Source organism: Eumetopias jubatus, unplaced genomic scaffold (genome assembly GCF_037043125.1).
Source record: "Eumetopias jubatus isolate StellerSeaLion01/CBP00866 unplaced genomic scaffold, mEumJub1_p1.0 scaffold_17, whole genome shotgun sequence".
NCBI classification, from domain to species: Eukaryota; Metazoa; Chordata; class Mammalia; order Carnivora; family Otariidae; genus Eumetopias; species Eumetopias jubatus.
In genome coordinates, this window is record NW_028274823.1 from 72,139,298 (window position 1) to 72,153,215 (window position 13,918).

At 46.0% G+C, this 13,918-nt stretch overlaps 1 protein-coding gene across 3 annotated transcripts in view; it reads left to right on the top strand.

Moving 5' to 3' along the window:
• The first annotated feature begins 1,608 nt into the window (after positions 1–1,608).
• Positions 1,609–13,918, top strand: part of TRIM67 (tripartite motif containing 67) — a 45,407-nt gene continuing 33,097 nt past the window's right edge. For 2 of the 3 annotated variants that reach the window (XM_028104651.1, XM_088020219.1), the window contains exon 1: positions 1,609–2,640. In XM_028104651.1, the coding sequence (XP_027960452.1) occupies positions 1,609–2,640 (1,032 nt within the window). The remainder of the gene's footprint in view (positions 2,641–13,918) is intronic. The other variant, XM_028104652.1, reaches the window with a different exon arrangement.

A 13,918-nucleotide genomic window follows, 5' to 3' on the forward strand; every position in this document is an offset into this window, starting at 1 on the left:
CCAGGGCCGCGGGTGGGAGGCTGTTCCCGTAGCCCGTGGCTGGCGTGGAGATTTCCCCATTCATAAAACGAACACCTCTGCTCCCTGACTTCCCGCCGGCCCCAAACCGCCCCATCCGCAGCAGGGTAGGACTGGGTCCCGGGTGCCCGTTCCAAGGGTCAACTGGCCTAAACTGGCGCGTTTTCGCGTTTCGCCAGGGAGTCCCATTTTAGAAATCCTACCTTGTGTCCTCACTCAGACTGTATGGACGACTGGCATCGACCGCGGATGAGAACTCTTAGTTGAAACCAAGAGAGAAAATGGCTTGTGGTTCAAACCGTAAATCAAACCTCACCCTTTGGCTTCAGGTTGTCCGACATTTTGTGACTTGCATTTTTTTGCTCTATCATAGATTCGGGAAGCGACTGTCAAACCATGCTACCTATCCATTTGTAAACAACTGGCTTTTTAGGTCCCCTTCTTTTATGGTGGTGGGTGGGGGCGCGGGAGCGGGCACGGGGGAAGACGGCAGGGGCGGGGCAGGGCGTTGTACTAATTCAAGATGCAATCTCCATCCAAATAATAGATTATAATTAACCATGATCCTCTCTACGAAACCCTTAAAATTGCCCCTTGACTCCCCTAGCAGCAAAAGGCGAGCCCCTTATTCGCTGAGCTGACGCCTCCTCGGCTCCCCCCGCCCCCCACTACTCTCCGCTCTGGAAATTACAACTCCTCAGCACGCCGCGCGGGGAGGCGGCGGCGGCGGCGGCGGGAGGGAGGCGGGGAGGGGATTCCCGAGCCAGCCGGGCACTCGCCCTCCGCCCGCCGGCTGCAGCGTCGCGCGGCCAAGGTCAGAGGCGCCGCAGGCGCGGCAGCTGCGAACCAAGGCAGCGGGTCAGTCCTTGCCGCGGGGAAAAAGCCCCAGGGCGCATTTGGTTCGCACCAGCAGCCACCGGGGAGGGCGGCGAGCGAAGGTCTCGGAGCCGGCCGGGCCCAGCCGAGACAGTCGCAGGAGCTGCGACCCTGCACGCCAGGTGGCGGCCGCTCAGTCCGCGCGCGAGGAGCGGCTGCTCCACCTCAAGCTCTGGGCGCTGTCCGTCGCCTCGTGGTGCTGAACCCAGCCCCACGGCCAAGCGGCCTGCTCACCCGCCTTCTCGCCTACTGATCGCTCTGATTGGGGCGGGGCCGGGGCAAAAGGAAGCCCCTGAGCAGCTGTCCACTGGAGACGACGGGTTGAAACCCAACAGCCAGGGAACGGCAGCCCGGCCGCTGGTCCTGATGTGCAGAGGACTCGCGCGCTGCAGCCGGCGGCGGCGCTAGTGCTGATTCATCACCTAGAGCGCCTCACAGGCCATCGCGAGGGCAGCCGACTGGCTCCGGACTCTGGCCGCAGGTTGAAGCCGCTGGCGCCGGAGCCTCGCGGGCACGAGGTGAGGACCCTTCCCCTTCTCTTGCCCCCAGTGGTCCTAGGGCGGTGGCCCCAGGACAGAGAGAGGGGCGTGCCCCCGGGCTGTGAAGTGGCCATGCCTGTGTAATGCCCTCGCTTGCAGCCTCTCCGGTTCTAACCACGCTTGGTGCCCTCCGCCTGTCTCTGGAGCTGTGAGCAGCTCGGCCTGCCCGCGCGCGATGGAGGAGGAGCTGAAGTGCCCCGTGTGCGGCTCCCTGTTTCGGGAGCCCATCATCTTGCCCTGTTCCCACAACGTCTGCCTTCCTTGCGCTCGCACCATCGCCGTGCAGACACCGGACGGTGAGCAGCACCTGCCCCAGCCGCTCCTGCACTCCCGGGGCTCGGGGCTACCCGCCGGCGCGGCGCCCCCTCTGGACCACGAAGCTGCGGCGGGCCCGGCCTGCAGCGGCGCCAGCGGGAGCGCAGCCGGCGGCCTGGGCGGCGGTGCGGGAGGTGGCGGGGACCACGCGGACAAGCTGAGCTTGTACAGTGAGACAGACAGCGGATATGGGTCCTACACCCCGAGCCTCAAGTCCCCCAACGGGGTTCGCGTGCTACCCATGGTGCCTGCGCCGCCTGGCTCTTCGGCCGCCGCGGCCCGGGGTGCCGCCTGTTCCTCGCTGTCCTCGTCCTCCTCAAGCTCCATCACGTGCCCGCAGTGCCACCGCAGCGCGTCCCTGGACCACCGAGGCCTGCGCGGCTTCCAGCGCAACCGGCTGCTCGAGGCCATCGTGCAACGGTACCAGCAGGGCCGCGGGGCAGTGCACGGGGCGTCTGCAGCCCCTGCGGTGGCCATCTGCCAGTTGTGCGACCGCACCCCGCCGGAGCCGGCCGCCACGCTGTGCGAGCAGTGCGACGTGCTCTACTGCGCTGCCTGCCAGCTCAAATGCCATCCATCCCGAGGACCCTTCGCTAAGCATCGCTTGGTGCAGCCGCCGCCGCCGCCCGCGCCCGCCGAGGCCGCCTCAGCATCCCCGGGCGCGGCCCAGGGCGCCCCCAGCGGAGGCGGCGGCTGCAAGAGCCCGGGGGGCGCCGGAGCGGCTGGGGGCAGCTCAGGCCGCAAGTTCCCTACGTGCCCCGAACACGAAATGGAGAACTACAGCATGTACTGCGTGAGCTGCCGAACTCCGGTGTGCTACCTGTGCTTGGAGGAGGGCCGTCACGGCAAGCACGAGGTGAAGCCGCTGGGAGCCATGTGGAAGCAGCACAAGGTGAGCGCAGGCTGGGCAGGGCGCGGGGCCACAGGTGCAAAGAAGAGGGTGCGAGAAGGGTGCCTGGCCTCTTCCCTGGAGAGTTGGCAGAAGGCAGGAATTACTTCATTCATTCATTCATTCATTCCTCAGTCATTTGACAATGCTGAAATGAATCCAGTGCTCTGAACGGGGTGTTGGGAATGGGAAGGGCATGGAAAGATGATTACTCGCCGCCCGCCTCCGCGAGATCGTATGATTCTATACAAAGGGCACCCAGAATGCAGAAGCAGGGCTTTTTCATTCCCAAAGTTGACTTATAAATTACCCTGAGGGTCCTTCCGGATTTATGGCATCGAGGGCGCCCCTTCCTCCGTGGAAAAAGATTTTTTAAGTGCAAGTGTTCCCACCCACCTGCAGGAAAATGTCCGATGCCTCCTTGCTCTTGGTTCATCTTCCCTGAAGGCAGGAAGGATACTATCCCAGCCCTCAGTGAAAGGACACACTATTTCCTACAGTGCAGAATTCCCCTCAGCTTCCAGAGCAGAAATTTGCCTACTCTTTCAAGGAGTCTCCAGCTCTTTCTATCCCCAGAATACCTCTCCGCCTAGAGGGAAGATATAATTCCTCTTGGGGCTTATTTGAGAATTTGGGTGTGTGCCCTTTTAAGGAGGGAGCATCATTTTCCCCCAGAGACTTTCTCTTGCTGGGACTCTGCCACTCATGGCAGCGGGAATGTGGGGACCCTGCCGATCAAGTCATACTTTCCTCCGCAGGCTGCTGCATGGCTTCTTCCCCAGTGATTTGCCTGGGGCTGCACCTCCCAAGTGAAAATGGAACAGCCTCTAAGTGCCAACTCGTGGCTATTAATGTGTCCTCAGTACCTGACCCTGGGAGGGAGAATCCTCAAAATCAGGTCACATCCTTGTCCAGGTCCCCAGGCAAGAGTGGGGTCAGTTCTTCTAATGAACCTTAATTTTCTATCCAAAGGCCAAGCCACACAACTGGACTCTTTGGCACCTGAGGTCAGTGATTCTGGCCTGACAGAGTTAGAGTCCCTTGTTTGATGACCCCAACTACATCGGCAAATTTGGACACTTATCATTCAATATCCTCTTTCCAGTAAACTCTCACCCCCCAAAGAGGCAGAAGGTCTCCAAATGGCCCAACATGAACTATGTATTCTGCTTGAGGAGGAAAGACATGGGAAAATAAGCAATTTGCTATGGTTACCTTGTATCATCCAACTGGAAATGGACAAAAAAGGTAACAGATGAGAAGAGAAGGGACTAATCTTTCCTATTATAGATTTGTTATATTTAGTTACTATATAATTTCATCTGCTACAATGTGTGTGCTATTATTGTAATTTAACATTTTCAAATCAGAAAATCAGAAAAGAAATGGGGGAAACATTAGACATCCACTTTGGAGTGGGAAATTTGCAGAAGAGACATCATCTCACAAATAAAGAAAGTGATCGGTTGCCAAGACAGGAAGTGTAGGTTCACATTCAGATTTCACAAGCTGTTACCTTTCACAGCCTAGAGGCCAGAACTAATTCTAGGTGTTGCCACCTAAATCTTTAGACTTAATGGAGAGTGGAAACCAACATGAATTGAGATGAGCATGCAATCTTAAAAGATACTAAGACTCTGGCCAGGAAAAGTGAGTTGGATAATGAGCTATGGTTTCAAGAATGAAGACTATGCAGGAAAAAAAATCATTGGTCATCCTTCCCTTGGTACCCACAGCACTTTTCGAACATTTCTGTCCTCAACCAACAATGCAAAGTTATGAGGAAATATTGTAAGCACGTGTGATATTTGCTCAACCGAGTGGGAAAATTACCTGTGGGAAACAGGACTATGCAGAATCTGGTGTCCCAATTTTATACACATTGCCACAGCTTCAGGGAACTAAGACATCCTCCCAAATCCAGAAGGAATGATGTAAGATACTTTTCAAGAATGAATAGAAGTTCTCCTGTTATCTTTTAGCAGGTGCTATTTTTCTACAGAAAGGACGATTGTTGAGTGTTTACTATGAGCAGCTCAACGAGGGGCTAGGGAGCACAAGTGGAGTGTTTGGTCTGATTTGTGGGCAGGTGTCTAGAACTCCACTGTGAGGGTGGCTACTTTTGAAAGAGAAACTGGAACACTCGATTTCACACTCCCACCGGGACAGTTTAAATTCTTCAGTAAAACTTAAAGCCTCTGTTGTTATTATCCAAAAATCCCAGCAGCCTTGACAAAGCCTTGTGGTACTACCAGAACTAGATTTGGGACAGAAACATTTCCCTAACACTCCTGTGACTGCAGGAATCTTCATTAAAGCCCTGCTCTAATTCCTCCCAAGCGTGACTGGAGCTTGCCATCTAATTAGTGATTCTTGAGCAAAGAGACTTCTAAGTGACACTGAAATCTATTTTAAAACAAGGTTGATTATCACCTTTTGGAAAATGGTGTAAAAACTTTAGGTTTGGGCTAAACACATTTTTATGTATTTAATTTCTTATTGAAGTATAATTGACATATGATATTCTATTAGGTTTGTGTGTACAACATAGTGATCCAACATTTATATACATTGCAAACCGACCACCATGATACATCTAATTACCATCTGTCCCCATACAAAGTTAATACAATACTATTGACTATATCCCCATGACTTAGTTATTTTATAACTGACAGCTTGCACCTCTTGGTCCCCTTCACTCATTTCTCACACCCCCCAAACCCCCTCCCCTCTGGCAACCATCCCTCTGTTCTTTGCATCTATGAGTCTGGATTGTCTTTTGTTTATTTGTTCGTTTTGTTTTTTAGATTCCACTTATAAGTGAAATCATGTGGTATTTGTCTTTCTCTGACTTATTTCACTTAGCAAAATACCCTCAAGGTCCACCCATGTTGTCACAAGTGGCAAGATTTCAGTCTTTTTATGGCTGAGTAGTACCCCAGTGTGTGTGTGTGTTTGTGTGTGTGTACCACATCTTCTTTATCTGTTCATCTATTGATGGGCCCTTAGGTTGTTTCCATATGTTGGTTATTGTAACACATTTTTAGATAATTCTTCTGGAAAAGGATTAATCATTTCAAAGAACCTCTGATGTGAAAAAGCAATATGTTGTGAAAGATAGGACCCAGACGGGGAGCTCTCCAGGAGAGCTTTTGTCTTTTTACCTTTGGACCATGGAATTCTCATTTTCCTGAAGCCAGGGGGGGACGATTATTGTGAGTTGTATCTCTCCCTTAGAGTGACACATCACAGAATGTCAACCAGTTCGTCTGTAACTCCTGCTGGGTGCAAATGGCCAACCCTGAATTAAAATGGGTAGAAATTGATTCCTGAACTGAGGTATAAAATGCTGGATAAACCCTTCTTTGGAAGTCTTTGGAGAACCCTGGAAAATAAGAGAGTATTAAAACAAAATCTCCCTGATACCCCAGGATTACTGTTCCTAATGAGTCAGCACTTCGCAAGAGCAAAGGAGGTGATGAGGCCTAGAAATCTCAGGGAAAACAGGACATCAGGTTACTCTCCTGTCTTGAGGTTCTGCCAAAGGGCACTTGGCTTGTCAGCATCGTGTTCCTACCTTGTTTTGTAAAAAAGATAAAGCCTTTAAAGCCTCAGAGGAAAAATTACTCCATTAAAAGAAATAATATATAAATAAGAAAGGCAGAACATGTAATCATAGGTGAACTATGATCAGAGGTACACTTATTTGAATATCGGTAGTACTTTATAGACCAAGTTATAAATACTTGTTAAGAACTAGAATTACAAATGTAGAAATGTAAAAATTAAATATCTCCAAATTCTAATTTGGAGAGGAAAAAAAATTCTAATGTTTTAGGTTTTTCCTGTAGAGTTCTATCATACATTTATTTTGTGTCTTTTTTTGGCGATAATATAATATAAATATCTTTTCTGTCAGTTAATGTACATCATTTGTGATGACTGCATGCCATTCCTTCACAAGGATTTAATACTTTATTTGATCAACTTCTCAGTGCTGGACTTTAGGTTGTTTTCAGTCTTTTGCTGTTATAAACATCTTTCTAGTTAAATTTATGCTTATACTCTCTTTTTTTTCCTCTTAATTATTTCCTTAGGTTAAATTTCTAAATATGGAGATACTATGTGAAAATATATCTGGCCTTAAGATATTTGCTTAATGTTGCCAAATTGCCTTCCATAAGGTTTACACCCATTTTCTCCCAATAGAAAAATTATGTAAGTAATAAAAAGAATTCATGTAGACAGGGACCATGGGGAGTGAAAATAAGGTGGATTATCCTGTTTCTAGTAATTACTGTTTCCTATTTTCATCACATTATTGTTATATCTATTTTTTAAAAGAGGATTACAAGTATCTAGATTTTTATATTTTTAACTACTAGTGGGCAATCTGCCTTCTCTCAAAAATTGGCTTGAGCTGAGCAGCTATTGCCCAAGTACCCCTCTTGGTTTGAAGGCCTATGAAAAGACCAAGCTTTCAGGGCTTACCTGAGGCACTTTAGGGTGGGGTTGGATGGGGGGGAAAGAGAGTTTGGTAGAGAGAAGTGTTTGGTAAAACCCTTTGGGGAGGTCTGAGTTCTACTATTCTATGACTGATTGCTGCACACGAGCTGACGATTCTAAGCCCAGTGCTACTGAATGTTGAAATGCACCAGGGTCCTCAGAGCACATGGCATGGAAATATGCTCAATCTGAATGAAAGCCTGGATTTTTGAAAAGTTGTTGACTCTTTTACCAATTCTGAAGTTCTCAGAAATGAAGTATTAGACTGGCTTCTGATCCATCTGCCCCAGGTTGTCTAAGAACCAATGGCTAATCTGCTTCAACTTCTGGAAACATGAGCTTACTCTGATAACTAACGTCTACCAGAGCCTCTCAAACCACCCTCTGTGTTAACATCACCATGTTTTCAAAGCCACCTGGGCTATAGCCCTGCTCCATGCTTGGAATTAATTCCAAGCAGGTCGGTATTCCGGAACAATTATTAGAAAGAACCCTTATGTTAACAACCTTTGAAAGATATGCTTTCCTCAGCACTCCACACATTTGGAAAACAGAAAGTGGGTTTCAGAGCAGAAGGCAAAAATCCATAAACTTGAACTGCTTTTACCTTCTTTTTGAAGACTGTTTATAGAGATAGAAGGGTTTAGAATTTGGGAAGACCTTGAAGAATGAGAAAGACCATTACTAGCGGTACATATAGTTCATACTGTACTCGGTGGTGTCATTCCATGGTTGAGGTATGGTATTTTTAGCCTTCAGTGGGAGGTCCTTTATGTGGATGGATATTCATGGTGATGAGACTTTAGCTGCTGATGTCAACAATGGGGAGACCTCTACAAGGGAGCTTATCTCTTCATCTTTGAGACAGACTAGGGAAAGGGTTGACCAACTGTCGCCCACCATCTGTTTTTGTAAATAAAGTTTTACTGGAACAGAGCCATGCTCATTTGTTTACATATTGCTTATGGCTGCATTTGGCTACAGTGGCTGTTGGAAGAGGTGAATAGCTTCTCCAGAGCTCCATGGACTGCAAAGCCAAAAATATTTACCATTTGGTCCTCTGTAGGGAAACAGTGTGCTGCCTCTAGACTAGGACCTGTGACCACAGTGTGGTCAGCTGAGCAAAAAAAATAGCAACTGCGGTACCCAGGAGCTTCCTGGAAATATAGACTCATGAGACCTGCCTCGGTCATAATTATGGACTTGGGATTTGCATGTTAGCGAGATCCCATGTTGACTTGTATGCACTTCAAAATTTGAGAAGCCCTGATGGGGATTTTTTTTGGGGTCCAGGGCACTGGGCCCGTCCTTCTAACTGTGCAAGTCATCTGGGAAATGGGGTGCCCCCTCAAGCCTGAAGCTGATACTCAATACATAGACTCAAGGAGTCTGAGCAGATTGAACCAGAGAGCCTTACTTAATTCCTCGGGCACTAAACAGAATATTTAGGTTTAGCAAATTCTGTGTGCTGGGAGACAATGCAGTGTTCAAGGATCATGTGGCCCAGAGGAATGGGAATCTCTGAGGGGTGGAGGTGTGTGCAGAGTTGTCTGGGCCCTTCTGGGCTCCGGCATGGGTGTCTCAGGAGAAGGAAATCCTGGACAAATGCTCTTTGCTGCTTTCCTGGATTGAAGAGAAACAGATTTACTGTTTAAAAATCTCTAGATTTCCTTTTGGTTTGCTACTTCGTTGTTCTATAAAGAAACAAAGAGAGTACTTTATCCACTCTTTAGCCAGTTTTGAAAGGCCTGCCTAGGGAGTGGTGGAGGTTGGAAGTATCAAAACCATGGAACCTAAAGGGGTAAGGGAGAATCCAGGTAACATTGGAGGAGAGTGGGGGGGGGAGGGGAGGGTGCGAATTCACCCCTCCCTGCTTGGAATTTCCTCTTACAAAGCAAAAACTGTGCAGGATTTAAAATTTTTAATTCCTGGAATAGGCTGTTTCCAGCAGACATCATAAATTCCAGCCTTCTCATTTTGCAGATGAGGAACTTGAGATGCAGGGGCTTGCTATAGTTGCACAGCAAGTTGTGAAATGATTCTGTAAAAAGATGATCCTTTAAATTTCTTCATTGTACATTTTGATTAACTATGAAAATGAAATAGAATGCTGTGTATGTATCTGAACAAAAACAGTTGTGTGGAGCATCATCTAAAGAGTAGTACAGGGGCGACTGGGTGGCTCAGTCGTTAAGCGTCTGCCTTCAGCTCAGGTCATGATCCCAGGGTCCTGGGATCGAGCCCTGCATAGGGGGTCCCTGCTCTGCGGGAAGCCTGCTTCTCCCTCTCCCACTCCCCCTGTTTGTGTTCCCTCTCTCACTGTGTCTCTCTCTGTCAAATAAATAAATAAAATCTAAAAAAAAAGTATATTGCTAACATTTAAAAAAAATAAAAAAATAAAGAGTAGTACAAATGGAAGAAATATTCTAAAAGGTAGGGACAGAAATTGGGACACAACCCCTCTTTCATTCGACTTAATGAATTTCGAGCAGCAGAAAATGGAAGTCAAGGGATGAGGAAGAGACAAAACATCCTGTTTAGAATAAATACCTTAAAAGAGTTTGAGGGCTGGAAGGAATGTAACAGATCATGTAGCAGGGCCTCTTCATTTTCCAGGGAGCTCTAGAGGGGATAAGTGGTTTGGAGGAGAGAGAGAGTACGGAATGGTCCAGAAGGGGCAGAGACGGGTGAGGTGGGGCTGGTGAACTCAGGAGTATGGAAGAGGTCTAAATGACAGACATAGCAGACAGGAACATTGGCACCTGCCAGAAGGCTGGGCCTTGGTCACATGTCATTTGAAAAATCTGTTCAGAGAGAACATAGTTTTTAAAAATGAGGTCAAGTTTGTGTTAGGAAATAGGCAAATATTTGTACAAATATTGTCCAATCTCTCAATCCTTGTTAATAATTTGATTCTGGGTGGCAGTAATAAAACCAGGAAACTAATAAAATATGAATAATCAGAAATGATAGGCCTCTTAAAGTGAAAAGGGTGGCTTATCATCACTCAACAAATTATGTGTTGCCATATGGTTGGCTTTGCGTATCAGCTGAGCGGTATACCCACGTAACTAAAAGTAATCTCTAATACTTAACTATAGATAACTAAAAAGCTGATGGTGTCTTTTGAACTTTAAGTCCTTTTTCTGAGCTTATGCTCCTAATGAGTATTTTTTCTTCAATTCAACTAATTACTTGTTCAATCAACAAGTAAATCTTGAATATTCATCTATATCATACCAGGTACCACTCTAAACACTGAGGCCACGGAAGGATGTGTTCCCTTCCCACAAAGAGCAACGTAGTCCTAAGAGAAAAGAGATCAACAAGGCACAAATAAATAAATTGGATAATTTCTGATACTGGATGATTTTTTAGTGGATATTGGATAATTTTTGATATCCATTAAGATGGAAGTAAAGTAATGTGATAAAAAGGACTTGGTGGACTCTTTTGGGGGAAGGTTGAAAAAGCGAGACTTAAAAACTGGATGAGAAGTGGCCAGCCCTGTTCAGCTCTGAAGACAGCGTGTCTCATACAGAAAACAAGAACCAAGAACCAAGAACCAGAGGTGGAAGTTGCCCAATGTATTTGTAGGACAGAAATGGGCCCCTATGTTTGGAGTGTAAAAAAAAAAAAAAAAAGATGAATAAGTAACAAGAGCAGAGAGATAGGCAGGGTGCAGAGGACTCGGAGCATGGCAGACCACAGGGAACAGGTTGGATTTTATGGTAAATGCAGTGGGAGACAGCTGGAGGCCTTTAAGCTGGGAAGTGATGTTTTTGTTTTGTTTTTTTTTAAATCATTCTAACTGCCATTTACAAACTGCATAGTAAGGGGACAAGAGTGGAGGCAGGAAGACCCAGTGGAGGCTATTGGAGTAGTTTGGGCTATAAAGATGGGGACTTGAATTAGGAGAGAGACAGCAGTAATGGAAAGAAGTTTACATGTTCATATCCTGCTTGGGATTCTCTGAGCTTCTTAGATTTTTGGGTGGATATCTTTTATTATTTTTGGAAAATTCTCTTATATTATCTCTTTAGATAATTCCTTTGCTCTGTTCTCTCTCTCTTTCTTGTCTTTCTGGAATTCCAATTACATATATGTTAGATTGTTTGATATTGTCCTACAATTCTTAGATGCTCTGGTTCTTTTTTCTTTAATCGTTCTTCTTGTCTCTTTGTATTACAGTTTCAATAATTTCTATTGACCACTCTTCAAGCTCACTGATTCTTTCCTAGGGTGTGTCATATCAACTGATTAGCCCCTTTGCAGATTTTTCTCTGCATTTTCTTAGTTGTCCTGCCCCTTCTCTAGCAGTAGGAAGCTTCAAATAGTTTGGACCAATGACTATTTTCTGTATCTCCCCCAGAAGGATAGGTTTTTCTCTTTTCCCTTTCTCTAGCCACATGGGGTCTTCACCTTGCTCAGAGTGATGGGAGAGAAGGATAGAAGTTGCTGCTTCTCTATAGTGGCCTAGGATTTTGTTGTGGAAGGGAGAAGGGTCCTCATGGGGCTTTATACTTCCCTGCAGTGACTGTCACGTTCCTCTTGCAAGCCAACTTCTTGGGTGCAGATGTTGCCCTTTTTTAATCTAATGGTCTTTTTGGATTGTGTAACTAATCAGGTTTCACTTTTCTCTTAAGCTGCTAAAATGTTTAGAGCCAAATATTTGGTGCATACATAGTAGATTTAATTATGTTACAGATTCCAAGGCTTATTTCTGGCTTCATTTTGTGTCCCTACCCTTCTCTTTCTCTCTTCTAAGGTATGTACTATTGAATTCTACTGCCTTAAATACCTTTTGAAATAGATTAATAAAGAAGCAAACAGTGGCCTACTTGAATAAAACCAAAGAGAACAAGAAACCTCTGGAAAATCTCATTAAGCTAGAACCCTACTTCTGAGCAGTGCTCAGTCACTGTTAAAGAAATGCTGCTTGAAAACATTCAGATCAAGGAATAGGGACCTTCCCAGTCACTGGGACATGGGACAGCTCCCTTTCAGAGACTCCCAAATGACTGTGCCTGCTCTAGACAATAGGATCATTCACCTTATTTCACATCTTTCAAGGGAACATCACCACATACCATCAGCTTCTTCAGAGGGTGTGATTATTGCCCCTCAAATTGGTTTCCTTTACAAGTATTTGCAGCTTCTTACTGATGAATGTTTGTCTTCCTCACAGGGGGCAAATCAGGGCACATTAAAGGCAAGAAAATCCTGCTGGGGGTGGTAGTGTCAGGAACTGTGGGAGGTTTGGAATTTTAGCCTATGTACAGCTAGCAAATTCACTTACCACAATTTCATGGATGCAGGCGGAAGACATGAGACTCCCGGGTCAGAAATGAAGAACAGTTTATCACTCATAGCAATAGCAGTAGTCAGAGTATCCGCATGTTTGTGCCAGTTTCCTGAGCCCCCATTCACACTGGGCTGTAAGAAGAGAGCCAGATGCCGCCTGCACACATAGTAGGTTGTATCACAGGAGAAGAACCCTGAACTTGGGGATCTCAAATCTTTTATAAAGGGTGGTTAGTGTGGGGCACTTTGCTCCAGAGGGAGACAGCATCTCTAGCTTCCAAGATTGTTGTCTATACAAACATTCTTAGAAAGAGTGTCCAGAAAAAAGAGCGATCTGTCCCTCATTGGTCAGACTTACAGAAATGAGAGACCCATGGAAAAGTAGCTTCCAATAGTATTAAATCAAAATTGAAATTCTTCCTTGAGTGATTTCTGCTTCGTGTACATCAGAGGAAGTTACATGGGCCCCTCGATTTCCCAAAGCTGCTTCTTTCAGTTGGGGTAGACAGGGTTCAGAGCCATCTGGGTGAAATAGGCAGGATTCATGCTGTCATCTGCCATGTTTGGGGTTTGCTGGGTATCATGATGATGATGGTGGTGGTGGTGGTGATGGTGATAATGGTGTGATCTCTGTGTTGGGGCCCAAATAAAGTATGAGTTAAAGCTGCCCCGTTAAGGTACCTTCATTCCTGAGTCTATTTGCATTTCCTCTAGCACATGAAGGACAAACATCATCTCATGGCTCTCTGTATTATCCAATCAAAACATTCCATTGGATAGGCATTCGTTGGACACCTACTATAACTCATAGGCTGTGCTGGGGGCTGTGGATACATAGAAAATAGGCCATAAGAGAGCTCACAGCCGACTGGAGGAGAGGGATCATTTTATAACCAACCTAATGTACATAGAACTAATATTAAAAAGTGGAATGAGTGCCATATTTGAAATGTGAATGAACCAGTAAGGGAACAGAGAAGAGAAAGCAGTTAATTCTGCCTAGAGTTCCAGAAGGGGCAGGGAAAAGAGTAGTGAGGGGAGATTGAAGAGAAGATGATGTTTGAGCTGATGTCTTGAATGATGAGGAGGAGTTTTATCAGTCAAGAAAGAAAGAAGGAACTTAAATGTACAGCAATGTGTGAGGTGTTAAGAGAGATGTTTAAAATCTAGTTCCTACTTTCAAACAGCTTATTATCTGATGGTAGAGTGCCAGGGATTAACATATATTCACTTGAAGGGGAGGGACATTGAGAAATACGATGCCATTTCTGATTCTTGTTTTTTTTAAAAAGAGATCTTCAATTACCCAGTTTTTAGCATGTGAGACTTACTGAAAACATTGTAGATCTGGAGTGATAAAAAAAATGATATGATAAATGGATTCCAGAAGCCACATTTAAGGGGACATCTAGCCTGAAAGGTTAAGAAAGATCAGATGTTAGCTTTATTTCAATTTCAGTGGAGAACA